This window comes from Rattus rattus, chromosome 4 (genome assembly GCF_011064425.1).
Source record: "Rattus rattus isolate New Zealand chromosome 4, Rrattus_CSIRO_v1, whole genome shotgun sequence".
In the NCBI taxonomy this organism is placed as follows: domain Eukaryota; kingdom Metazoa; phylum Chordata; class Mammalia; order Rodentia; family Muridae; genus Rattus; species Rattus rattus.
In genome coordinates, this window is record NC_046157.1 from 17,272,024 (window position 1) to 17,298,923 (window position 26,900).

The following is a 26,900-nucleotide window of genomic DNA, read 5'->3' on the forward strand; positions in this document are numbered from 1 at the left end:
TTTTATTTTATGTATATGGGTGGGGTTTGTTGGTTGTTGGTTGGTTGGTTGGTTGGTCTTCATGTGTGTTTCTATACCACATGTGTGCCCGGTGCTCAAGGAAACTAGAAGAAGGTATCAGATCCCATGGGACTGGAGTTACAGACAGTTGTTAACCACCACATGGGTGCTGGGAATCAAGCTCAGGTAGTTTATAAGAGCAGCCAGTGCTCAGATCTCTCCAGCGCCAATAAAACATTTTTGAAAACGTCACTGGTGTAGAAATACGTAGCAGGTTCACTTCAAAGTCAAGGTCTGAGTTCCATATATTATCCTTTTTGTAAGTGTGAGCCTTACTGTAGCAAGTGTTACCGAAATCTAGTCTTACATTAGGAAAAACATTGTTACCCAGGCTGAAGTACATACAGAAGATTCTTCTTCTCCATACTGGATGTGGGTGGGGTGGGCATTGTCACAGACCTAGAAAGTAGGAGATGGGAAAGGTTGGTGACGAGGAAGTTTAGACAGGGGACCTTGACTTACAACTTTGTGATGCTGTGACCCCAGTCTGCAGTGATGAGCTAACGCACAACTTCAAGGGCTTCACTGTGATGAACGAAAATGAGCGTTACGACGCGGTGCAGCACTGCCGCTACGTAGACGAGGTGGTGAGGAACGCCCCCTGGACTCTGACGCCCGAGTTCCTGGCGGAGCACCGGGTAAGAGACTGGCCACATGGACTAATTTCTAGTTCCAACATCCTCTCAGTGTTTGGGGGAGAAGGATGGTTTTCCATTTGTCATGCTTTATTTATGCCTCCTATTAAGTTTTATATAGAGATGATGACAGCATTACTCCTTATACTACATCTGCCCTGTGGGGATAGTTATTGTTTCCATTAACACACGGAGAACAAGGTGCAAAGAGGCTGAGTAATGTGCTCCAGGTTCACTGTTACAGGACTTAGATGAACTGTCTGCCTACACGACATTTCCCCACTCAGCAGCTGTGTCCTCCCTTATGGCCTGGCAGTCTCTTTAGAATGTCCACAGTCCCAGCCGTGCACACAGAGCTTATCTCTCAGGGTTAGGAAGGTGGTTCAGCGGGTAGAGGAACTTGGTGCTTGACTTGATGACCTAAAGTTGAACCCTGAGCCCACATGCTGGGTCCAGGTGAGATATGACTCTTACAAGTTGTCCTCTGGCCTACATGCACAAATGTATGAATAAGTAAACACATACAAAATAAATGTAAAAATTATGCTTATATTCCAAAGCTAAGGGACTGATGCAGGAGGACCACAAGTTTGAGGTCAGCTTGAGCTACATAATAAATACCTTGTCTCAAAAACGTAAGTTGGAAAGATGGCTCAGCAGTTAAAAGCATTTGTATTCTATCAAAAGACCAGAATTTGTTCCTAGTCACCCATCAATGGCTTGTAATTCCAGCTTTAGGGGTTCCAATGTCTTTAAGGCTTCATAGGCACCGGTATATGCATGTACATGCACACACACACACATGTACATGCACACACAAATAATAAAATAAAATCTTTAAAGCAGCTGGAGAGACCAGTGTGTTAAGAGCACCTTCTGATCTTGCACAGGACTGGGGTTGGTTGCCAACAGCCACGTGGTAGTTCACAAGAGTGCAACTCCAGTCCCAGAGGATCCAGCACCTTCTGGCCTCCCCGGACTCCATGGACACAGACACACAACACATGTGTTGAAAAAACACACACCAGGCAACACACTCATGCACATACAAAATATAAAAGCAAAATCTTAAAAAACAAAAATGAATTTAAGAGGAAAGCTTCATGTTTTAGGAAATAGTACATTTTTCTTACCTTGATAAGTCTGCGTTCAGCTTTGATTTGGGGCTAGGAATTGTGTGCAATCACAAACCAAGAGTAAATTATTTTAAAGTTCCCAGGGGCCTTTGAATTCTCTCACATAAAGCATGCTTTCTACAAAGGTGGACTCTAAAGACATGGGTTTATTACACCAGTTATTACACCCTCAAGCTTGAAAACCAGTGTGCACAGTGTCACCTCTCTGCACGGGTGTGGGGTTGTTGCAGGAGAGTTGTGCAGTGCGGCAGGGAGGGACAGAGAGAGCTGCTGTGCTTCTGAGGAGGACTGGAGGAGCCTGAGCCAGTGTAGACGGACTGTGACTGTGGGATAGGACAGACCTTTAGTACATTTTATTTACTTACTCTGTGTGTGTGGGACCATAGCTCACAGGTAAGGGTTAGAGAACAACTCGGGGGCACCAGTTCTCTGAAGGATAGAACTGGAGTTAAACTCAGCAGTGGTGCCTTTACTCGCTGAGCCATCTCAGCAGACCAGAACAGTCCTAGCTTTCCTCCATTGTCACTTAACAGTGGCACCAAAGGTGACAGGCAGCATTATTCTCTCAGCACAGCCAGCCTGGGCGGGGTGTTGGAGAAGAACTTGCAGCGTCCCCTTCCCCCTTGTAAGCAGTAAATCTCAACCACACAGCCTGCTTCCAGCTGAGACTTGCCTCTGCTGTCCTGTCACCTTGGTCATGGGTGATGGAGGTGCTCTGGGGGTGGGTTTGGCAGGGTAGTAATTACACTCGCAGAGGCTCATGGGCTTTCCAGAAGGAGCCAGTAAGTGAGGGTTTGCCGTCTCTTCGTCTTGTGACGTGTATTTATAGCAAGACAGTCACAGACGCTCCTTCATAGTTTTAGGTTTTACCCTTTTTTGAAGAATAAATATATCTTTTCTGGTAAAAGGAATTTAGTTGTTACTTTTAAATTTTCCTTTTCTCAGGAGAAGCAGTAACCACATCCTTCATGCTTTTAGAAGCCTTTATGTGGCCCATTGTTATAGACCTGGGAGGACAGGGTGACTCCCTTCTTCTTAGGCTCTGGCTTACTGGAAACCCCTGTCCCATTGACCACAGCATGTGGACCATACAGAGGGAAGGTAGCACTGTCTTAGGCCTGAAAGAAATAGCTAGAGAAGAAACGGGCAGACCTCTGTTTGCCCTAAGCCATAAATGATGAGGCTGGTGGATTTTGAGGTTGTTGAGCAGATGGTAGAATGTATGAACCATGCAGAAAGTACAGAGAAAAGGTTGTTCTGAGGCATGGCCCCTGCCAATTTCCCTTTTTCTGAGCTCAAGAATGTTTGCAGGTTCTTTGCAAATGGCAGTTATCCTGGGGTTTAACATGATCGTTTTCTTATTTTCAGATTGATTTCGTCGCCCATGACGATATCCCCTACTCTTCGGCAGGGAGCGACGATGTGTATAAGCACATCAAGGAAGCAGGTGAGTGGGCTCAGGCCCAGCCACACTGGGCGGGGTCTTGGCGATCGCAGAGATTCAGCCATGACACTGCTTACAGTGGACCAGGGTTCTGAGAGATTTAACTGTGGACAACATTGTAAGTGAGCATAGCCTCAGCATCTGCTGGTTCTTGGCTTAATCATCTCTTTAATTTTTCTTAATTTTAGGACAAGTTCCATATTTTTCTTATTTGGACAGTGTGTGCCTCCTTCTAGTCTTTCATTCAGTCCCCTGGGTGCCAGGATCTCTAAACTTCACTTAGAGTAATAACAGAGTCTGCTTTTTTTTCCTAAAAAGAATAAATTTTATCTTGGAACTCACTGTGTAGACCAGGCTGCCTTTGAACTTAGAGACCTCCTGCCTCTTCTCTGCCTCTGATGTGGCAAGACATCAATCGTTTGTCTGTTTCATCTTAGGCATGTTTGCTCCCACACAGAGGACAGAAGGCATCTCCACATCAGACATCATCACCCGCATTGTCCGTGACTATGATGTGTATGCAAGACGGAACCTGCAGAGAGGCTACACTGCCAAGGAGCTCAATGTCAGCTTTATCAACGTGAGTTGCAGCCTCCCCTCATAGCTCCCTGCCTCTTTAGGCACACGTTGCTTCTCGCGCTGTCTGCCCTAGGCTGCTTTCCAGTGTGCTGTGCGGTTCTCACTCTCCAAAGCTAACTCACGTCTCTTTCGGGAAGCATCACGCTGAGCACTTTACAAAGAGTAGAGCGCAAAGGCAGTTTCTGTCCTCATGGTCTAAACGTATTGATACAAGGACAATTAAACAAAGCCAGGCATGGTAGTGGTACCTTTAACCCCAGCATTCGGGAGGCAGAGGCAGGCAGATTTCTGTGTGAGCCAGGCTAGCTCGGCTGCACAGTGAGATCCTGTCTTTAAAAAAAAAAAAAAAAGAAAGGAAAAAAAGATATACAAATCGATTTAACAAATAGGAATGTATAATTATGCCTGCCTATAGTCCCAGCACAGATGCACCTGTTCCAATGAAGGGACTGGAGACAAGGGGACCAGAATGTTGAGGCCAGTGTTAGGGACATGACACTCTGTCTCAAAAAAAAAAAAAAATGACAAAAGTATAAATTATATAGCACATTATATCAAAGAGTGGTTCTTTTTTTTTTTTTGGTTCTTTTTTTCGGAGCTGGGGACCGAACCCAGGGCCTTTGCCTTCCTAGGCAAGCGCTCTACCACTGAGCTAAATCCCAACCCCCAAAGAGTGGTTCTTAACTGTGGTTGACTTTTGCTTTTTATAAAAAATTATGTGATCTTTTGAGCATAAGATGAAAACTATGGATCTTTCCCTGTGTGGCTAATGATGCCAGTGTTTTATATATGGTTTCCCCACATTGGTGTATTTCGCAAGTCCTGTCTCAAAAACAAACACAGAAAAGCCACACAGGTACTTTTCATTAATATTGGCTTTTAGAAAAGATATAAATTGTATATATAAATAATGCTTCAATAAAGTTGCTTTAAACAGAGCAAACCTAATAACTATATTGGATGCAATAATTATTTACCCAAACTCTTTGCTTGCTCCCGGCTCTCTGAAAGCATTAGATAAACCAGAATAGGGCTTAGTGGTCCATCCCATCACCCACAATTTGGAAGGCAAAGGCAGGAAGACCACTTCAGATTGAAGGTTTCAGGTCAGCCAGGGCTACATAGGAGACCCTGACTTAAAACCAAGGGAAAAAGGTAGGTGAGTCAAGTGTGCTCAGTGCTTAGAAGGCTGAGTCAGGAGGATTACAAATTTGAGGCTACATAGCAAGACTGTGTCATAAAACAAAAGCAAAAGCATAGAGAGTGAGATCTGTGGTTAAGAGCACTGGCTGCTCTTCCAGAGGCCCCGATTCTATTCCCAGCACCCACGTGGCGGCTCACGATTCTCTTCTGGCCTGCTAAGCACTACAAGTATGAGGTGCACAGACAATAGAAAGCTACCAGTAACATAAAGGAAAGTAAAGGGGAAAACCCCAAATGATGCCTCTTCCTTCTCTCTCTCCCCCTTTACCTTGTGCAGCCAAGGGCTGCATGTATCACTAAGCTGTACTTAGTGGCCTCTTCCTTCCTTATGACAGAGAAATTAAGAAACTAGCTTTTTTTTTTTTTTTTTTTTTTTTGCATTGTTTTGTATAATAAATGTTCTTAGATTATAGCCCAGGCTGACCTGGAACTTGTGATCCTTCTACCTTGGCCTCCTGAGTCCTGGGGTTACCTGGCAAGTGGCAGCATGCTCAGACAGTGTAGTACTTTACATTAGCCTTGACAGAACTTCTTCTCCATCAGAGCGCTTATACCACTTTACACTAATGTTTAGGGATGTTTGCAGGACCAACTTTTTGTCATTTTGCAAATGAGCAAGCAGATCTCCAGCTTATAAAAGGCAAAACATGAGAGGATGGCTTGGTGGGTAGAGTGGATGCTATGGGCAAGTAATGACCTGAGTTCTGGTCCCCAGCACCCATGTCAAAAGCTAGGTGTGGCAGCACATCCTTCAAAACAGAAGGATCCCTGGAAGCCTAGAAGAATTCAGTGAGCCAGGTTCAATGAGAGACCATCTCAGAAAAATAAGGGGGGAGCGGTTAATTAAAGAAGATACCTGATGTTGACCTCACACACACACACACACACACACACACACACACACACACGTAATTAAAGTCAGTCTACCTAAAGTCATGGAATGGGTTAGTGACAGGGCATCCAGTATCGTGGGTTAATTAAGGATGTAGTCTTTCCATTTTGACTCTGTCTAGCACATTGACTGCTTCTTGGGAGTGCTGTGTGGTGATCTTGTGCACGCACTCGCCCATCTGAAAGAGCCATATTGGATATATTTCTAGTTCGCTTTATTAGATTTATCTTAAACCTTGACTTCTTTTGGTTGCATGCTAATCTATTTCTGCCCTCACCCTTAGAGTTTACAATGTTGAATTATCACACTGTCATAGAAGGTTGTCCAGAGATGATCTTTCCTGTTATTATGTTAAATAAACACAGAGCAGATTAAGCAAAGTAGAATTTTTTTTATTTTGAAAACAGTATCAGTAGCCAAACTCTCTTTTCTGGTAGGTAAAGTTGGGTATTTTTTAAATTAATACTATTTTTTAAATAATATTTTTAAATCTATGGTTTGTGCATGTGAGTTCAGTGTCTGTAGGGGCAGAGGTGTCAGGTCTCTCAAGAACTGGACATACAGGTAGGGGTGAGCCTTCCGAGGTTCCCACTGTGAACTGAACTCGGGTTCTCTGGAATACAGGATGCACTCACCCTCTAAGCCATCGGGCCAGCCTGGGTATTAGTCTTAAAAACCACTTGTTTCTTGTTCTAGGAAAAGAAATACCACTTGCAAGAACGAGTTGATAAAGTAAAGAAGAAAGTGAAAGATGTGGAGGAAAAGTCAAAAGAATTTGTGCAGAAGGTGGAAGAGAAGAGCATCGACCTCATCCAGAAGTGGGAGGAGAAGTCCCGAGAGTTCATTGGAAGTTTCCTGGAAATGTTTGGTCCAGAAGGAGCACTGGTGGGAGCCTTTCTTCCTGACACTTGAGGGAATATCAGGGAAGGGGGCTGCTTTTCTCTTCTTTTGCTGTTTCTGTTGTATTGGCGATTGAACCCAGGCAGAGTATACATGCTAGTAAGCACTCTGCCACTGAGCTACAACCTCAGTCCTATGTTGGTTGGTTGGTTTGTTTATTATTTTTTGAGACTAGAACTCACTAGGTAGCCTTGGTTGACTTGACACTTGCAGTGTAGACCAGGCTGGCTTAGAACTCAACACTGATCTGCCTGCCTCTGTCTCCCAACTGCAGGGATTAATGGTGTGTGCTACCACACCAGGCTTATTTATTTATTATTTGAGACAGGATCTCCTTGAGGCCTAGACTGGCCTAGAGCTACCCATGTGGCCCAGGCTGGCCTTGAACTTGTGATACTAATAGCTTCAGCCTCCAGTCAATATACAAGTGAATTTAAGAGAATCACAATGCTGTGGAGTAGAAAGAAATAGAGAATCTTTGCGCAGAAAGGACCATCAAAATTAAGAAGTTATTTAATATAGTTACATATCTTCTAGTAATTTTGTCAGCTGTTTTATCAGCCTTGACAACCTCTATATTTTGGGTTTATATTGAAGAGAAGGAAGATGGAGAACAGATAGAAAACTTCCTCTCTATGAAGATCCACTATGTGTTCCCCAGTGAGGGGATCTGCCCTGAGGAGTAGCACAGCGTTCTCAAACCAAATAAAGAATTCCACTAGTGAGCCTTGGTTTTTGCTGGAGTTTGGACTGCACACTAGCCCTTGGATGCCTCTGACGGAAGTCAAGGCTAGGCTGGCTGCAGTGAGCAGGTGGAGAATGCCTAGGACTACAGTTATGCCCTCCTGTCTTCTGGAGTCACGGTTAGCACAGTAGGGGCTAGGGAAACAAGTCAGTGGCAGAGTGTTTGAGATTAGTATGCTTGAGACCATAGTTTTGATGCCAGCAATGAGGAACAGTTGCCGGGAGAGCCATAGAAATTTGAGGTTTCAGAGGCTCCAGTAGTGACACATGTGGTCTGTAGGTATCTTCTAACTCTTCCTTTTGGTCTCCTCCCCAGAAGCACATGCTGAAAGAGGGAAAAGGTCGGATGCTGCAGGCCATCAGTCCCAAGCAGAGTCCCAGCAGCAGCCCTACTCATGAGCGCTCCCCCTCCCCCTCCTTTCGGTGGCCCTTCTCTGGCAAGACTTCCCCATCTTCCTCCCCAGCAAGTCTCTCTAGGTGCAAGGCTGTGACCTGTGACATCAGCGAGGATGAAGAGGACTAACTTTTCATCCCTGTTCCCTCTCTCTCCCCCTGCCCGTCACCTCCAGAAGCTCTGTTGAATTCCATTTTGTGATCCCAACACTAAACCTAAGGACATCTACAAAGAACAGACAAACGGGGCAAGAGGACCTGGGAACGGGGGAACCAAAACAGCCCATGCCCTGCCTGAGACATTCTCAGCCACACCACGGAGGCTGCCCACACCTTAGAAGCCTGCTCTGCATCCATCTTTCCTCCCCAGAACGTTGCTTTACTGTTTATTGCTCATGTAATCTTGACAGGGAGATTGTCATTTACATCATTTCTTTTAAAAAGTAGTCTTTCAAATATAGTAAGTACAACTAATTTTTTGCCCCTGAGGAGTGGGCAGAAGAAGGAGGCGTGGAGTGCCCAGAGGCCTTTCTTCCTGAACACTAGTGCTTGCCTTCTGCTCCGAAGCAAAGCGGCTTGCCAGGTCCTTCAAACAGGGAGCCATGCTGCTGGGTAATTTGGGGAGAGAATCGTAATTTTAATGTCCCTAAAAAAAAAATCTCAAAGCCGTATTAGCTCCAGATTCCCTGAGTGTCCTGCCGGCCCATGTGTCAGCGTGGCTGTGGGGGGAAGAGCTGTGAGCCTGACTTTTCTTACTCCCAGAGGAGTTTCTTGTTGGACCCAATGGGGTCCATGAAGACACTGATGGGGATGGACCCAAACCACAGAGCATCAGATGCAGTTTTTCCACTGTGTTCATCTTCTCAGCAAATCCTGTTGCCCAGTTATTCGGGAGCTCTTGCCAATCTCTTTCCTGCATCCTTCCTGTGAAGGAAGGGACACAGGGCTACTGTGACTGGAGAGAGGAGTGGGAGAAAGTCAGTCCGGTTCAAGAGCAGTTGCGGTTGAGTTCTGCTGGGCTCGTGTCCCTCCCTGCAGCTGCCCTCTCAGCACGTCCGGCTTATACAAAGGATACTTTGTAAATGTTTGCAGCTTGCACTTGACCCGTCCTGGATCCATGCTGCTTATTGCAGTAGTCAGCACTTAGACTTTCACAGAGCACACAGGCAAAAGCACCTGGAAACACTCTCCTCAACCTCTGACCATCTTAGAATGTCCTTGGGTCAAATGAGTACCACATGGAGTCTTTGCTCCGAGAGCTGCACCTAGCAGGGATTTCCTCCAGTCCACCTCCAGAAGCAACAGGCACGGGTTAAAACTGCTAGCACACAGAGGTCATGCCCTCTTGCCTGCCTGTGGCTGGTGGCCCCAAGAGGAAACAAGTTGACTTTGAAATCAGAGAGTACTGACTCTCAGCACTTACTGTTGGGCAGGAGCCGGTGTTTCCGGCCCCTGGCACCCCATATCACTACATGGCCCAGCAAGCTCATGGCCATTAGTTATCCTGTAGCTGGATGTAGGGTAAAGTTGTTTATGTCCAGGGCCTACTAGTTGTCACTCATAAATACCCCTCGTGGGGGTGGAGCTTTGTGTTTTCAGCAAAGAAAACATTTTCTTTTTCCTCGTACCTCCTCACTGGTCCGTGCTGGGACTGTGAGCATTTTTCAGTCCTCCCTAGACACGCTAGTGGAATCTGTGCTACTGCCTAAGGGTCTGAGGCTAGCACCACACAGTGCCTGCAGAACAGGACTACCTAGGCTTCTAAACTATCTCCCAGGCAAAGCTGAGCAGAGGAGAGGGGCAAAGAGGCACCCCCTGGTGTCCCAGTGGCCTGTGGAAACGCCATTGCTAATTCCTCATGAAGCACTGCTTTCTCTCAGACCTGATCCAGATGGCCTTGGCCTGGGATCCTTTCTCTGAACCTGTTGAAATTAGTCTTTTCTCACATTATGTACTGCGGAATGGCTCATTTTAACTTTTCTACTTTAGTCTTCTCTTTGGGGATCCGTTTCTCTCTGCCTTATTCTCCCAGGTATACAGAGGTGGTGATGTCACTGCTGGCACTCACCTGCTTGTTCTCTCAGTGCGTGCCACTCAGGTGTGGCCTATGGAAATGCAAAGGGAGCCATTCATGTTCGACTTTCCTCCATGTAGTCATTCAAGTAGACGGTCCCAGACATCAGAGCATCTATGCTGACACCCTGCTAGGACTAGCCGATGCTCATACTCACCCGATACTGTCTCCTAACACTCAGACAGTTTAGACATAAGCAAAGGCATTGGGGGTGTGGCTGCATGTAGGTACGTGAGGGTCAGTGTGCTCCTTGGTGCTAGAAAAAGGTACTGTTGAGATGGTGCACCATGTGGGTAAGCTGTGTAACGCTCGATCTGTGACTCAGTCTGTCCAAGAAAGCAGCATGGAAGGGCCGGGGAAACCGTAAGTTGTTTGGCCTCACAGCCATATGAGGAGGCTGAAGACAGGAGCCCTGTGGCTGGGGTTGAGGAGGAGCCAGTGCAGCACTTAACCTTGGCACGGGCTGAACAGGAAGTTTGCTTATTCGTATACTGGGCCGGAGACTGAAAACCGAGGCTGCCACTTAGAGAAAGTAGAGTTGGGTCACCAGTGCTGCTCCTGGGGCTAAGCCAGAGACCCTCACGTGAGGAACGGGGGAGTTGAGGGCAAAAATCCTGATGAGAAAGATTGAGAGACCTTTTCTGGTCACTCTCCTCAGCAGCACCTCAGTTATTCTTGAGGCTGCACATCTGAGCAGCTATCTAGGACGCCCTTCCACAGTGGCTCCTCCAACTGCTTTGTCACTGTCTCCGCCGTCTTCACTTGTGTAACTCACATTCTGGGGCCTGTTGTCTTTGAGATCTGTTCCTTATCAACTTTTCAATCCTTTCCCAAGTCAGTTCTGTTTCTTGCTTTGGTTTAATTCCCCAAGCCATACCTTCTAGATTTCTGTCAGCATAGATGCGCCGAAATTGAACCCGCACAGTTCAAAGAAAGCTTTCTCAACAATGTTTTAAGACTAATGGTATTTTTTTTTAAAGCATACCAGTATAAGTATTTTTAAAGGTATTTTTCAAAGTCATAACAATGATTGTTTTATCTCACAGAATAGATTATCATGGGATAAAGAATGGTCCCTAGCTTCTATTTTTCAAAATAAGTAGGACATGTTCTTGGACTTAAACTATTAAAAGTTAACTCTCCTAAAAGAAAAAAGAAATATATTCAGCTTGCCAGAAGTTTTTGTTGGCATGAGATTGGGGAAGAGAACAGGAATGCTAGGATTAACATTCGGACGGCCCCAGCTGGGTCTCACTAGGTTTGAAGTGAGCACCTTCCACTCCATTGGAGAAACTGGCTGTTCTGAACAGGTGGTTGGTTGGTCGGGTGTTTAGCTTTGAGGCTCCTGAACAGAAAACACTGTTGGAAAGAGTCACCCATGACATCACCAGCGTCAGTGGGGAGTTAGCCTCTGAGTTCAGTGTATCACGTTACTGTCTAATGCTTTGTGCAGAATTATTTTGGCTTTTGTCATTTAGCCAAATAAAGGCCACGCGTTTTTGCCTGGTGTTTCAATTTCCTGTAGTTTTGACCAGACATACACATATGTGTGGTTTTTTTTTTTAAGTATTGGGGGCTTTTATTTGTATTCTCAGTTCCTTTGATTTTGTGTCAAAATCCTTTTCTGTTCTCAATCCTTACTGAAAACTCAAAAGGGCTGGCACAAAGGAACCTCAGGCCTCCCGAAAGCCAACTGAAACTCCTAAGGAAAGAAGGGGAAGAGCCTAGCGTGGGGAAGCTGGGCTGGTGCCATTGTACCTGGCTAAGGTCTACTCCCATTCTCATATCAGATAAGCCATACATCAACTATGTCCTCTTCTCCCCTTTATTCTGCTGTGCAGAAGCTCAGGGTGACTTTCGACACATTCGGGTTTAATAGTGACACCAACAGAAGCAGTGTATTTTGTGCAAGCGTCTCTGCTTTCACCATTTATTACAAAACTTTCCTGAGAAAGACTCAAAACAGGTTCCGTCTACTGCACTTTACCCTCGTTCCTATAGTCACATGGCAGCTGCCAGCCTGCCCTGTCAGTGGGAGCCTTAACCACTGATAAGGCTCAGGGACAGAGGAAATCCACGCTCTTCCGAGGAGTGCAGTAACTCTTCCGTAGTCCAAGCCGCTCTCGTCAGGCTTTGAGCGTTGAGTCCAGGTCTGGCGGTAAACAAGCCTCATACCCAACCTTGTTATCTTTCTTTCGATAGTACATTCGTGTCAGCACTGTCAACAGGAAGGTCTCCAGTATGAGCATGTGACAGTTCATCACTGCAGTGTGGGGTGGAACATGACAAGAAGTTATACGTGTCACAGAGGAGGAATCCACAGCAGCCTTAGGAAGCAAGCTGAAAGACTCCAGTTTACCTCCAAACCAGGACCTAGGAATACTAAACTGTTGTGTGGAGCAAGGCAGGTTAATGGTAGCCAGAACTTGGCTCTGGCTTCTGTGATCTGAGACTAGTCCATGTGTTTCCTTGCCATAGTCTGCTTCATAACCATACCCAGACCTGTCCCAAGATGAGAAGTGAACTTCCTGGTTTGGTCCTTACTCAAGCTGGGGACACTGAGGTTCTCTGATCAGAGAAGAAAGAGTCTCAGCCTCCCTCTGCCTCATTTCTTGCATCCTTCCTGAATATTCTGTGCAGACATCAGACTAGCCCAACTTCTGGTCCAAGCTCCTTTTCCCCCTGATCTGTTCCCAGTCTCACCCATAAGACAGAAAGGAGCCCTATGTGCTTACCTTGGGACCTGATTTTAGAAGAATAGGGAGGTGAGCAAGCGATCTGCCCACTGTTAGCCAAGATGGAGAAAATGGAGGGCTGCAGGGCGGTCAGGATGACAAGCACCTGCAGAGTAGAAGAGACGGGAGAGGGGCTGACACTTGCCATTCCTGGTCCTGAGGTCAGTGCAGACTAGGCATACCATTAGATATGTTAGTGGGGTTAATAGAGGACTGAGTAAATGGAGGACTAAGACTTAAGCTTAATTGAAAATTGGTGCAGTTTCCGTCTTTGGGCAAATTATAATTCTGTTTCTGCCTCATATTCATTAGGATTGCTCTTTTAAAAAAAATCAGCTTGTCTCCCTCCCTCTTTCATGGCCACCATCAGATACCCAGCAGCATCTAGCACATAAAATAGAGATGGATTTATGGATGAGGTCATGTGATGATGGAGGCAAAGATTGGAGAGAGACATAAGACGACCAAGGAAGGATTGCTGGCCAATTCCAGAGAGGAAGTAGCAAGCTGGGTTCTTCCAGGCAGGTTCCAGAGAGATTACAGCCCTGCCTGCATTTTGATTTTGGGTTTCCAGATTCTAGATCTGTGCAACAATAAATATACTTCCGTTGTTTTAAGCCTGGTTGGTGGCACTGTGGTACTGAAAGGCAAACAATAAAGGTAAAATGGAAGGGGTGGAGATAATGTTCCAGATCACCCAGGAGACCCACAGGTTAAGACTGTTGGATCTGCCTTTGCCTCTAGTGGTTCTAACCCCAGTCATTTGTTGGCCAACACCGTTTCTGGCAGGTAGTTACCTGGAACAGAGCAAACTTGGATCCCATATTCTGTTCACCCAGGTGCAACTTGGCTTGACGGAAAAGGATGGCCAGGGACCAGAGAGCCAAAAGGGTGGACACAGCAAGGAAATTGCTGATCCAGAGAGCTGTGCTCTTCTCAGAAATCTGGTGGCAGGTCAGAAAGCAGTCAGGAGGACAAATGGTTTTTGTCTTCCCTCTTTCATGTGGAGAAAGCGGATATGAAAGCCCCAAAGCCTGGACTTCATCTCTTCCCACCATATTCTCTGGGCGGCTACTCTTCTCTGGCCACCCAGCCCTTGTCCCTGTGTTGCTAGAGCTCAAATATTATTACAGAACCTAAAGGTAAGTGTTAGACTTTGCTGCTGACTTCTGGCTTACTTCTGCTGGGTCATAGATGCCATCAGGAATGAGAAACAGGCCCACTATGCTCATCACTATCTTGAAGAAGGCATACTGGAAAGGGCCCAACATGAGCAACTGTAGCTTCTTCCTGAGGAAGAGAATGGATCCATAAACCACACACCCAAAGGAAGCTTAGTCCCTGCACCCAGCTCCTGGGCTAAGACTGGGCTCCCATCATGACCAAAAATGTCTTGTGGATGAAGGCAAGGTAGAGAATGTTGGGAGCCCTAGGAATGCCCCTTGCCTCCAATGATGCCCCTTGTGAGCAGGAACCCCAAGTATTGACTTCAAGTTCATTACTCAAAGTAGGCAGAGGGGCAAGCAAGCACCCAAGGTACCGTTTTCTCTTTGCCACTAGAGTGTGCAGTGCAAGGTGGGCATGATAGGACACACCTTTACGTCCAGCACTCACAGGTCAGCCAGGTCTACAAAGTTCCATGACAGCCAAAGCTGCATAGTAGAGACAACTGGTCTCAAAAACAAACAAACAAACAATAAAAACCAATAAAGTAAGTGAATAAAGAGGGCAGTGAGCTGAAACTTAAGAATTCTTCCTCCTTTCCCCTCTCTCCTCGGGCTTGAACCCCATGTTTGGGGTTCCTGGCTGTGGGTGCCTACCATTACTGTTGGTTTTGCCCTATACAGGCCTAATTCCAAGAGCCTTGAACTGGGGTTACAGAGCCTCTTGACTCACTTGTCCCTCGTGGGTGCTCCTCTCCTCCCTTACCTGGTAAGTATGAGGGGTGGGCAGCAGGGACAGCAGCAGCAGCAGGGACCTGTGTGCACCCTCATTGGGGTGTCCTTCAGTGTCCTTAGTACTGCTTCCTTCCCACCAAAGCCTTCCACCATGACCATCATCAGCAGGTAAAAGCATACGGCATAAAACCTGGGGAGAAAAACAGGATTACAAGTTCGTGCGTGGGAGCACCCTGGCTGCTAAAGAGGAAGGTTTCAGGGAGAGGCGGGGCTCACTGAGGGAAAGCCCAGATTGAGCGCAAGCAGAATCCAAGAGCCTCATATTAAGATAGGTCTAGCAAGAGCTAGACTCCTATCAATGGGGCTTAAAGACATGGACTCTGGAGGCTTGGGAGTCAGAAAGGAACCCCAAAGTGAATCCCTAGTGGTAGGGGTGGGGTCAGACACTCACGAGGTTATGGCCATTTCCACAAGTGTGAGGGCACGTGGGATCCAGAGACCAAAGCAGCAGAACACAGACACCACCTGTTTGCAGAAGAGCAGGATGCAGGTTAAGGCAGGGGCAAGGTGATCTAAGCGTTTTGTAACAAGAGCTCAAAGAAGCCAGACCTGCGTATCGAAGGCCCAGAGCCTTCCACTTGTTAGCTGCTGGGTCAGTGGTGGAGCAAGAACAGAGCCCTGGGCTCTGCACCTGGGGCCGACAAAAAGAACCAGGACTCAGATGGCTCAGCATGTGAAGGTGCTGCCCAGGAAAACCTGTCAGCCCCAGTTCAGTCCCCAGAAACCATAGTGGAACAAGAGAACTGATGCCACAAATTTGTCTTCTGACCTGTACATGGGAACTGTAGAGCACATTCTCCTCCATCATGGGCACACACACACACACACACACACACACCTACCACTACCATAATAGAAATAATAATAATAATAATAATAATAATAATATAATGCATTTTTAAAAGAAACAAAAGATTCCAACAGGAAAATAAATCCAAGTCCCATGCAATGCTGCACAGGTAACTTTAAAAGGACTTAGAGCTGCCAGAGTTGTAGCTCAGTGACAGAGTGTTCAGTGCAAACAACAGGAATGAAGCAAAAAAGCAGGCCCACAGCAAAAGGGCAGCATTGAGTATGACCCAGAGGAAACAAATGTCTGTGTATTGGAAGGCAGCCTGCTTTAAACAGCAGTCATAGCGAAAGGAAAAAGAAAGACATCTCTTGGTACCCGGTGGACTGCTGCCTCTACACCCACTGCTGGCCTTGCAAACAGGTGGGGATCAGCTCACATTACCAGTGCCGCATGGTCCTGGCACACAGCTCTGTTCTGGAGCAAATGAGCTTAGGAGAACTCTCAAGACAGCCTGCCCTGTCTCCAGTCCCTCTTCAGTCCCGGTGCCAGCATCCTTACCGTGGGCGCAGAGCTACTCCAGATCAGAGTCCTCTTCTTGATGGGGCAAAGGGTGTTCTTGTATAGGTAAATAGCATCCTCCAGAAAAATGGCAACTGATCCAATGGTAAGAAAGGTCAAGATGATGGTGAGGGCAATTTCCACTGAGCCCAATTCTAGAGGAGAAGGGAAGTAGATGCCAATGAATTGGAGGGCAGATGCTATTCCAGGAATGCCTACCAGTTGTTAAACACCAAATAAAGTCGAGGATGAATGGTGTGTGTGAATGTGTGTTTTGAGACAGGATCTCGCTGAGTACCCCTGGCTAGCCTGGAACTGGAACTCAATATGTAGAGCAGGCTAGACTTGAACTCACGGATACCCTTCTGCCTCTGGCTCCCAAGTATGGGGATTAAAAGTATGTTCCATCGTGCCTGGCCCTACAGAGATTCTATATGTTTAGAAATATTGTAGAAATAGTAAATATCATCCTGAGTGAGGTAACCCAGACCCAGAAAGACAAACATGGCATATACTCACCTATAAATAGATATTAGCTGTATAGTAAACAACAATAACACTACTTACAATCTATAGACCCAAAGAAGCTAAGTAACATGAGGACCCAAGGGAAAGAAACATGAATCTAGGTACTTGATAATAGAAGAAAGAACAGCTGAACAGCCCACCAGGGCCCCTGCTTCAGCCATGGAGGTAAGTAATATGAAAGTATAGAAGGATGTAAGGAATCTCACTGATACAGTGTATATATATAAAATATAATATATATAATATATATTAATTAGCTGGGACCTCATGAAACTGTAAAGCTTCTGTCTGTAAAGTAGGACAAAACAGCAGCCTACAGAGTGGAAAAAGATCATCAACCCTACATATGACAGAGGGCTAATATACAAAATGTATAAAGAACTTAAGAATCTAGACATCAGGGGTTGGGGATTTGACTCAGGGGTAGAGCGCTTGCCTAGGAAGCGCAAGGCCCTGGGTTCGGTCCCCAGCTCTGAAAAAAAAAAAAAAAAAAGAATCTAGACATCAGGGCTAGAGCTATGGCTCAGTGGTTAAGAGCTCTAACTGCTCCTCCAGAGGTCCTGAGTTCAATTCTCAGCAACCACATGGTGGCTCACCACCATCTGTAATGAGATCTGGTGCCCAATTCTGTTGTATCTGAAGACAGCTACAGTGTACCAGTGTACTTATATATAATAAATAAATCTTAAAAAGAGAATTAGACATAAAAAAATCAAATAACACAATTAAAAAAACAGGGTACAGATCTAAACAGAATTCTAACAGAGAAATGTCTAATGGCTGAGGAGCACTTAAAGAAATGTTCAACATTCTTAGCCATCAGAGAAATGCAAATCAAAATGCCTCTGGGAGTCCATCGTACACACATCAGAATGACTAAAATAAAAAACTAAAGGGACAGCTCAAGATGGCGAAGATGTGGAGCAAGGGGAACACTCCTCCATTGCTGGTGGGAGAACTTGTACAACCACTCAGGAAATCAATCTGGCAGATTCTCAGAAAATTAATTTACCACAAGACCCAGCAATCCCATACCTGGGCATATACCCAAGGCACAAGGACACTTGCTCAACTATGTTTATAGAAGCTTTATTGGGGGGTTGGGGATTTAGCTCAGTGGTAGAGCGCTGGCCTAGCAAGCGCAAGGCCCTGGGTTCGGTCCCCAGCTCTGAAAAAAAGAAAAAAGAAGAAAAAGAAAAAAAAAAGAAACTTTATTGGTAATAGCCACAAACTGGAAACAACCTAGATGTCCCCCAACGAAAGAATGGATAAAGAAAAATGTGGTACATTACACAATGGAATATTGCTCAGTTATTAAAAACAATGACGTCATGAAATTTGCAGGCAAATGGATGGAACTAGAAAAGATGATGATCCATGAGGTAACCCAGACCCAGAAAGACAAACATGGTATGTACCCATTTAAAGATGGATATTAACCATGAAGTAAATGCTAACAATGCGAACAATACATAGACCCAAAGAGGCTGAGTAACAAAAAGGACTCAAACGCATGAAGCTCACTGAGAAGGGGAAATAGAATAGACATCGTGGGTGGACAGGAGGAGGAGACTGAAGGGGGATGTGGGTAGGGATGGGGATAGGAAGGACTCGGTGTGGGGAGGATGGAGGAGAGCACTGGAACAGACAACTGGAACCAGCAAGGCAGTGGGATGGAGCATCTCCGGGACTAGCTATAAACCTAGGGTGATGGAAACTCTCAGGAATCTATGAGGGTAACCTCAGATAAGACTCCTAGCAGTGGGAAATATGCAGCCTGAACCAGCCATCTACTATGACCAAGCAGGATCTCCAGTAGAGGGATTGGGACACCAACCCAGCCACAAATCCTTCAACCTACAGCTTTTCCTGCCAACAAGATGTGCTGAGGTAATGATGGTGCAGAACCTGTGGGAGTGGCCAACCAATGATCAGTCCAGCTTGTGAGTTCCCTGCCCCGGTTTATGACATTCTGCTATACTTGGCAGAGAGGAGCCTAGCATAACCATCATGGGAGAGGCTTCACCCAGCAGCTGATATAAGCAGATGCAGAGACCCATAGCCAAACATTAGGCGGAGCTTGGGTGGGAAATCTTGTGAAAGAGAGAGAGAAAGGATTGTAAGATCCACGGTGGGTCTAGGACACCACAAGAAAACCCACAGAATCAACTAACCTGGGCCCACAGGGGCTCACAGAGACTGAACCACCAACCAGGGATCTTGCATGAGACTGACCCAGTTCCTCTGCACATGTGTAACAGCTGTGGTCTTCATGTGGGATTCTGAACACCCATCAAGAGCAGAAGCTGTCTCTGACTCTGTTGCCTACCTTTGGGACCCTTTCCCCTGACCTGGCTGCTTTGACTAACCTCAACAGGACATGTGTCTAGTCTCACTGAAACTCCATATGCTAAGGCTGCTTGATAGCCATAGGAGGCCTCCTCTTTTCTGAAGAGAAAGGGAAAAGGAGTGGATGGAGGGGCAGTTAGGGGAGGGGAGAGGCCTAGGAGGAGAGGGGAAGGGGGAACTGCAGTCAGGATGTAAAATAAATAAATAACATAATTGATTAAAATTAAAATATAGGGGCTAGAGAGATGGCTCAGTGGTTAAGAGCACTGACTGCTCTTCCAGAGGTCCTGAGTTCAAATCCCGGCAACCACATGGTGGCCAACAACCATCTGTAAATGGGATCCAATGCCCTCTTCTTGTGTGTATGAAGACAACTACAGTGTGCTTGTATAAATAAAATAAATTTAAAAAAAGAGCTGAGAGTTTTAAAAAAAATTAAAATATAGATATACAACGCTGGAGCCCAAATTCAGGACTCATATGCTAGAAAATGCTCTACACTGTGCCACAGCTTCAGCCCTTCCTTGGTGTTCCTGTCAATAGTGAATTGAGTCACAAAACCGAAGGTAATGTGGAGAACCAACTTTATCTTTCAAATTCATGGTTTAATTTATTCATGACATATGTTTCTAACCAACATATGATAGTTTTAAAAAGTCTAGTACAGAGCTTGGCCAGCATGCATGAGGCCCTGGGTTTCAGGTCAAGCACCCTTACTGTCCTAGAAAGGTTACACAGCATTGGTAGTACACAATGGTAATCCCAGCAATAGGGATTGTTGTGAGTTCAAGGCCAGCCTGGTCTACATAGTGAGTTCCAGGGCAGCTAGAACTATACAACAAGACCCTGTCCTCAGAGTCTATACTAAATAAATAATTACAATAAAATAAATATATACGATAAGTTGTCTATATAAATGACATCTTACAAACTCAAAATGCTTTTTGGCCCAATGTTTCTTCTATAACTTTTAATACTTCATTGTGAGAAGCTGATGCTGCAAATAGCATCCGTGGGTGTGTCTCCTAGAAGCAGACAGGAAAGTTTTTCTGGTATACACCTGGAATTAGAGATGAGGACAGGAGAAGGTTGGGTTTCATGGGTACTATATATTATATATGTATCATATATTATTCATGAATATTACATATTATGCCAGTGTGGAGGCAGAAGCATTTAATCTCAGCACATGGGAGGCTAAGACAGGAAGATCTCTGTGAGTTTGAGGCCACCCTGGTCTACAGAGTGAGTTCCAGGACAAACCAGTGCTACACAGGGAAACCCTGTCTTGAAAAAGCAAACCAAACGAAAAGAAAAGAAAGCCCAGCTATACTCCTGTTGGCCATGGTCCACCTCTGTCTAGCTTAGCCTGTGAATTCCTTCCTCCTGCCGTGTATCTTGCTGCTTCCCAGAACACAATTCTCTCTATAGAAGTCTAGTAGATTGCACCGTGTGCCACCCTGGCTCTGTATGCCTTTGCCCTCATCTTTTGATATATCCCTCTGGGGTTTGTGGCCATTTCTCAAACAGTGGGATTGAATTTTTTTCAAAACAACTTGGTTTCAAGATTATTTATTTACGACACTGGAAATTGGACCTACAAATTTATCATTATGATTGGGAACAGAGAACAATTTCTTAAAGCACAAGACAGGAGCCAGTGAGCTGGTACAGCAGGTAACAAGGCTGGCCACGCAAGCATGGAGACCTAAGCTGGACTCGATGGTGTGCATCTGGAACCTACCTCAGCAGCATTCCCACCACGAGATGGGAGACAGCTCTGCTTCTGGAGTCCTCTGCTCTGCTCTGTCTGTCCTATCAGGAGACACGGGGTCTCATGCACACTAGGCTGGTGCTTTACCGCTGATCTATACTGCAGCACTCCTCTTAAAAGGAAAGAAACTTTTAAGACAGAATCTAAGTTGCCCAGGCTGGCCTAGAACATACGACTCTCTGGCCTCAGCCTCCTGAGTGGCTGAGATGACATACCTGCATTACTGAGCCCATGTGGGCTTCTTTTATGAAATGTTTAGCTGAATATATGAGTCCCATCCCATGATCAACCTTCTGTTGGTTAGAGGTTTGAAAATACCTTTTCCGTGTCTGTGTATTAGCTTTACTTTGTTTATGGTATCTTTTGTTGTCTATACAGCAAACAAAAAGGAAAAAAACCCCGTGTTTACCTCACATAGTTAATGCTTGTGACTAATATCGATTATGTTCATGATTGTTTGTGCTTTCGTGTGTGCCTGTATGTGCATGTGTGTGCAAATGTGTGTGTGTGTGTGTGCAAGCATGTATGTGTAAGCACACATGAGCATTGCATGCTTGTATGGGTGCCTGTGTGTGCACCTGTGTGTGTGTGTGTGTGTGTGTGTGTGTGTATGGATGCCTGTGTGTGCATGTGTGCACTTGCATGTGTGTATGTGTTCGTGTCTGTGCAAATGTGTGTGCACTCCCATGTGCATGTGTGCATGCCTGTGTGCCTGTGTGTGTGCCTATGTCTACACACATGCGTGTGTGCATGTTTCCTCCTCCCTCTTGTGCGTGTGCATAAGCACGTGCGATTGTGGCAGAACACGCCAAGGTACAGGTGTGCAGCTGAGAAGACACTTTCAGGAGTCGTTCTCTCCCGGTTTGAGGCAGGGTTTCTTTTGTCCCTACTGCAGCACCGCGGCTCCAGGTTACCTAATGGGCAAACTTCCAAGCCCATGTCCTACCTCCCCCCATCTTGCAGCAGAAGTGTGCCATGATCACAGACACATGCCACCTCATTGGCACTTTTATTTTTGAAACATGTGTCCTGGGAATCAAACTCGGGTCTTCAGGCTTGGGCCACAAGCTCTCCCCCAACTCCGCTGAGGCATCTCATTGGTCTTTTCTTAAATAAGAAATTATTTGCTGTTTCTAATCATGCAGACTATTTCTATTTATTAAAAAAGTTTGCATTTTATGCTTATGTCCTTAATCTGCCTGAATGTATTTCCTTGGGGATAGATAGCTGCTGTCCTGTATCTCTTCCTAGGAGCTTCCTTTTGTGTGGACCCCCATGAAGGTCTGGCACTGCCTTCGGACCCTCTGCTTTGTCCTTTGTCTCCCCCAGGCCTTTTGCCCTTGCGACTTCATTGCTTCAACTGCCACAACCTACCACAAGCCTCCATGCTGGCAGTCCAGTTTTCCTTCTCACACCTTCCCTAAGCCACCTCGCCTCTTCTGGATCAACAATTAGGTCAGTTTAATTAAGGGGGAAAATTAACGATTATAACTGGAGTCATATCAGAAACTCTAAAACACCTGGTTATTGAAAGCTTTCGTAGTTCTAGAATAGTTCGTTTTAATCACTTAAGAAACAAAGAAGTGGGGGTTGGGGATTTAGCTCAGTGGTAGAGCACTTGCCTAGGAAGCGCAAGGCCCTGGGTTCGGTCCCCAGCTCCGGGGGGGAGGACAAAGAAGTGCCCAGGACCCTCCCAGCATAGGAGGAAGGGGAAGATTTCCGAATTCCTGGCCAGCCTGGTCTACAGAGTGAGTTTCAGGCAGCCAGGGTTACATGAGAGAAATTTTGTCTCAAAAACAAGCAAAATGAGTGACTGAGTGAGTGAATGAGTAAAGAAGGAGAAGAAGACAAAGGAGGAGGAGGAGGAGGAGGAAGAGGAGGAGGAAGAGGAGGAGGAAGAGGAGGAAGAGGAAGAGGAGGAGGAAGAAGAAGCAGCAACAGCTGGAAGGAGTCTCCTTCCTCTTTGGGTTCCCTGCTGGTAATTGCCACTGCTCAGAACCATACTCTCCTGTCTAAATATTTACCAGGGCTGGTTGTATTTTCCATGTCTTTCTTTCCTACTGCCCTGGCTACACTGGGTCAACAACCGCTCTGTCTTCTCCCTGCCTCTCCAAGGCTCTTTCCCCCTGAGTCACTCTGATTACTGATTAATGGTCCTTGAGCACCCCATCCAGCCCTTCCCAGTCTTACAGCTCTCACTACTGGCTCTGTCTTGAGGACAAAGTACAACCCTTGGACTTGACCCCATTCAGGCCCTACCTCACCTCACCTCCCAGCCCTCTCAATTGCTTCAAGCTCCTCCACTAGTAACCTTTGACCTTGCCTGATTTAGCTTCCCAGTGTGGGGACCCCACTGGTTCATTCCATCACCACCCACACCCCAGGAATGCTCATCACCTACTCCGGTGCACTACCCAGATCTCTCCTCCTCCAGCCCCACCAGGCAGCCTGCCTGACTATGAGACCTGGGGAGTTAGCCTGCTTCCAAATCCTCCAGGGTTCTACCTGCCACAGGTTGTCACCTGCGGTGGCAAGGTGACATGAGAATTATTGTTGTGTGACACAAGGCTTCAGAGCCTGAGTACCACTGACACTTTTGAGTTTAAGATCTGTACTATGGAAGGCTGTGCTGTGCCCTACACGTGGTTTTGTGCCCTCCTTGCGCTCTATGTATTACATATTAAGGATGGGCCACCTCCAGTGTGGCCACACAAACTATCTGCAGACATACCAGACAGCTCCTGGGCTGGGGACTGACATTTGTCCCATTAGCTCTACTTTCTAAATAGGAGGTGCTTTGGGGCTAGATGTAACAGCCACCTACTGGCACTTTCTAGAGTGACACTAGGTATCCCTGGACATCAGTGGTTGATAACAGTCTAACTCAGAGCATCTGAGACAGAACTCTCCTTAGCCCAAGAACCTGGCCACATCTGCTTCCCAGTGCACACGACCACGCCCCTTGCTTGGAAGGAATCTATTTTGGAAGGAGCCATCAAGACTCCCACATCCCAGAAAGGGTTAATCGTGGTGTAGGAGACAAAATAAAACTGGCCAGAATATTTTCCCTCCTAGCACATACAATCACTTCTCTCTCAATAGTTTGGAGGCCCAAGGAATGAACTCGGTTTCACCCTGTGCCGTCCACTTTCAAAAGCAGATCCATACTGGGAAAAACAAGTTTTCAGGTTTATCCAGGTCAAGCCCCCTCCTCCCAGAAGCCTCTGCAGTGCTGTGAGCTCTTAGGGACTATGTGCACAACCAAGGGAACTGTGAGGCTTGGGTTATTTGGTACTATCTTGAAAGTTGAGAACACAAATAAATGTCCCAGGTCTCAGTGTTACAAGTTTGAATGTGTCTTGAGACTGGGGTGAGCCTCAGGTTTGTCCCCTGGGCTAGATTTTCATGCCTCATTGCGGTCCATTGATTCCTCAAGAGAGTTGCCCTTCTCCGAGACCTTGGCTATTATGAACGCAAGGCTGGCCATCCTCTCAGGTTGACCAGATGTGAACCAGCTCTCCTCAGCTCCCTCAGCTGTCCCAGCTTCCCTCTTGGGGTATGAATGTCCTCCCTCCAGCTCCTCCAGGAGCTGCCCCCACTCACCTCTCAGGAGCTGGGCTGCAGTGGGAGGGTGAGAGAAGCAGGCAGGGGAGATGCTGTAATTGGTTTCCAGCAGCTCCAGAAGATCCGCTGTGTACCTGGAAAGACACGCACGGGTCTGCTCAGAAGCAGGTCCCTGGGGAAGGGCTGTGGCAGACTGCACAGTAGGTGTTTGGTACATCTCAGATACTCCTGAGTGCAAGGAGATAGTCCACAGTTCCTGGAGACCTGGCTTAGGCTGGAATATAAAACAGGCTGCCTGTTAGCCACAGGCAGCTCCATCAGGGCAGTAGTTCAACTGGCCAGGGAGGTGAGCAAGAGAGAGTAGACTCTTAGCAGGCACGGTAATGCAAGCACTGGAGAGGGAGGCTGAGGCAGGAGGATCTTAGTTCGAGGCCAGCTTAACTATATAATGATATGGTAAGACTGTCAAAAAAAAAAAAGAAAAAAAAAAGAGAGAGAGAGAGAGAGAGAGAGAGAGAGAGAGAATTGAAAAAAAAAGAAAAGAAAGAGGGCTGGAGAGATGGCTCAGTGGTTAAGAGCACTGACTGCTCTTGAGGTCAAGTCCCAGCAACCACATAAAGGCTCATAGCCATCTGTAATGGGATCTGATGCTCTCTTCCTCTTCCAGTGTGTCTGAAGAAAGCAAGAGCATACTCATGCACATAAAATAAATAAATCTTTTTAAAAAAAAAGAAAAGGAAAGGAAAGGGAAGGGAAGGAAGGGAAGGGAAGGGGGAAGGGAAGGAAGGAAGGAAGGGAAAGGAAAGGAAAGGAAAGGAAAGGAAAGGAAAGGAAAGGAAAGGAAAGGAAAGGAAAGGAAAGGAAAGGAAAGGAAAGGAAAGGTAGTCCCTCAGTACCAGGATGGGCCTGCCCTCTGTTGGTCAGGGCCTCTGTGCCTGTCTACGAGTGCCTTCTGCAGCCCTGGCCTCTGTAATCTTCCCTGCTCATGTACAGACGCAGTTGAGAGCCCTGAAGTGGCCACACATGACCCGGTCCCACAGTTTCCCCGAGGCCCAAGGGGACTGTCGGGCAGTTCTCAGTCTTATCTTGTTTGGAATGCTAGAAGTCAAAGTGCCCAGTGAGGGAGCCAGGGCGGCACAGGCCAGGGCTCAGGGGCTGCAGCTGCTGTTCCTTAGCAGCCGGCTCCCAGCCCGAGACCTGCCACCCTCACTTACCTGGGGTCGAGTTTTATATGAGTCCTGCCTGGCTCCATCCTTCTCTTCTCTCAGGCAGATGCTGCCGAGGACGAGGAGCGTCAGGTAGGGACAACCACTGAGGAGTGGGGAGGTTTCTGCCCGGTTCGGAGGTGCTCAGGGCCTCTTGTCCACTGCGTGAGGGCCAAGCAGTCAGTGGACCTTCCACTTCTATTTTCTTTACCTCCTTAAGCCTTTTTATCTCAGAGTTCACCACAGAGGAATTTGATCCTCTGCTGTGCCATCTCCCGACTCCTCCCCATGGCTTAGGCGTGGTTCCTTCCACCTCTTTCAGACAAATGCCTTTGATGGCAACCTTGTTCCCAATCTACCCAACCCTTCCGACTTCACACTCCTTAAGGAGCCCTCCAAGCTCACTGGACCCAAGGGAAAAAAAAAAGTTCCCGGTCAGGCCAAGAAGAGAAGGACAAAGTCCTCACCGGGTCAATAACCCTGGGCGATCCCGCAGAAGAAGCATAGGCTCTGGTCCCTCGGAGGTGGGGAGACTCGAGGATGAGCTCTTACTGGGTCTGGGTCTGTGGCTTAGCATGTGGTGGGGACGGTTGACTGAAAAGGATGAGGAGGCCCGCGTGTCTCTGTTGCTGCTGATTTTAGACAATCTTGCTATCTAGTAATCCTACCTGGCCTAGAACTCACTATGTAGACCACGCAGGCTTTGAATTCACAGAAACCTTCCAGCTTCTGCCTCCTGCATGCTGAGATTAAAGGTGTGCGTCACCATGCCTGGCTTCTAGGATTTGCTTCTTAAAAGTCAATCCAACTTGGCGTCAGAAGGGACTTAGCTACAGAGCTGGACCTGAAGACCCAGCCAAGTGGGGGCTGCACAGCGTCTAAGTGTCAGAGCTTTGAGGTCAGATTTCTGAGCGCTTGGACAGGGCTTCGTTTAAAAAGCCAAACTGGGGATGGGGAGATGGCTTGGCCAGTAAGGACCCACCCTCCAAAGAAAAAGACCTGGCTTTGATCCTCAGGGTCCACATAAAAATGGTAGGTTTGGGAGGGTAAGTTTGAAATCCTACAGCTGGGGAGGGGGAAATGGAAGGGTTCCTGAGGCCGGCCAGCCAGTCTAGCTGAATCAGTGAGCTCCAGGGTTCAGTGGGAGACCCCATGATGCCAATGAGCAGAGGCAAATGCACCAGGGTAGCGGGGGCTCAGCTGTGGAGGCTCAGTGGGAGATTTTAGAGAGTGAGCCTTGGGAGCATTGTGTCCTTGGGAGTTACGGCAGAAACATGGCGGGAGTACAGGTCTCAGGGGCCCAGCTACCTCATGCTGAGGTGTAGGGAAGGGCAGGAAAAGAAAGTAAGGATGCTGACACTGAGGGTCAGTGGCCT

At 46.8% G+C, this 26,900-nt stretch overlaps 2 protein-coding genes across 3 annotated transcripts in view; one reads left to right on the top strand and one right to left on the bottom strand.

The window, feature by feature from the left end:
- The window catches only part of Pcyt1a (phosphate cytidylyltransferase 1, choline, alpha), a 41,588-nt gene extending 30,013 nt beyond the window's left edge, over nt 1-11,575 (top strand). For both annotated transcript variants that reach the window (XM_032900112.1, XM_032900113.1), the window contains exons 5-9: nt 547-698; nt 3,200-3,278; nt 3,713-3,855; nt 6,646-6,834; nt 7,910-11,575. In XM_032900112.1, coding sequence (XP_032756003.1) covers nt 547-698; nt 3,200-3,278; nt 3,713-3,855; nt 6,646-6,834; nt 7,910-8,116 — 770 coding nt within the window. In that variant the 3' untranslated portion in view covers nt 8,117-11,575. The remainder of the gene's footprint in view (nt 1-546; nt 699-3,199; nt 3,279-3,712; nt 3,856-6,645; nt 6,835-7,909) is intronic.
- A 384-nt stretch (nt 11,576-11,959) lies between these two features.
- Nucleotides 11,960-25,928, bottom strand: Slc51a (solute carrier family 51 subunit alpha). Its single transcript, XM_032900114.1, has 9 exons — nt 25,534-25,928; nt 24,359-24,453; nt 16,105-16,259; nt 15,145-15,218; nt 14,725-14,883; nt 13,974-14,085; nt 13,593-13,739; nt 12,796-12,901; nt 11,960-12,323 (listed from the first exon to the last, which is right to left on the bottom strand). The coding sequence occupies exons 1-9, from the start codon at nt 25,569-25,571 to the stop codon at nt 12,187-12,189; spliced, it is 1,023 nt and encodes a 340-aa protein (XP_032756005.1). The 5' UTR covers nt 25,572-25,928; the 3' UTR covers nt 11,960-12,186.
- Nucleotides 25,929-26,900: the final 972 nt, after the last annotated feature.

Coding starts and splice junctions, on each gene's coding strand:
- Slc51a (XM_032900114.1), bottom strand. CDS start 25,571: ATGGAGCCAGGCAGGACTCATATAAAACTCGACCCCAG. Junction 16,260..24,358: donor TGCAGCCCAGCTCCTGAGAG/GTGAGTGGGGGC, acceptor CTTCTCCTCTAG/AATTGGGCTCAGTGGAAATT. Junction 12,902..13,592: donor CCAAGTTTGCTCTGTTCCAG/GTAACTACCTGC, acceptor TCTACTCTGCAG/GTGCTTGTCATCCTGACCGC.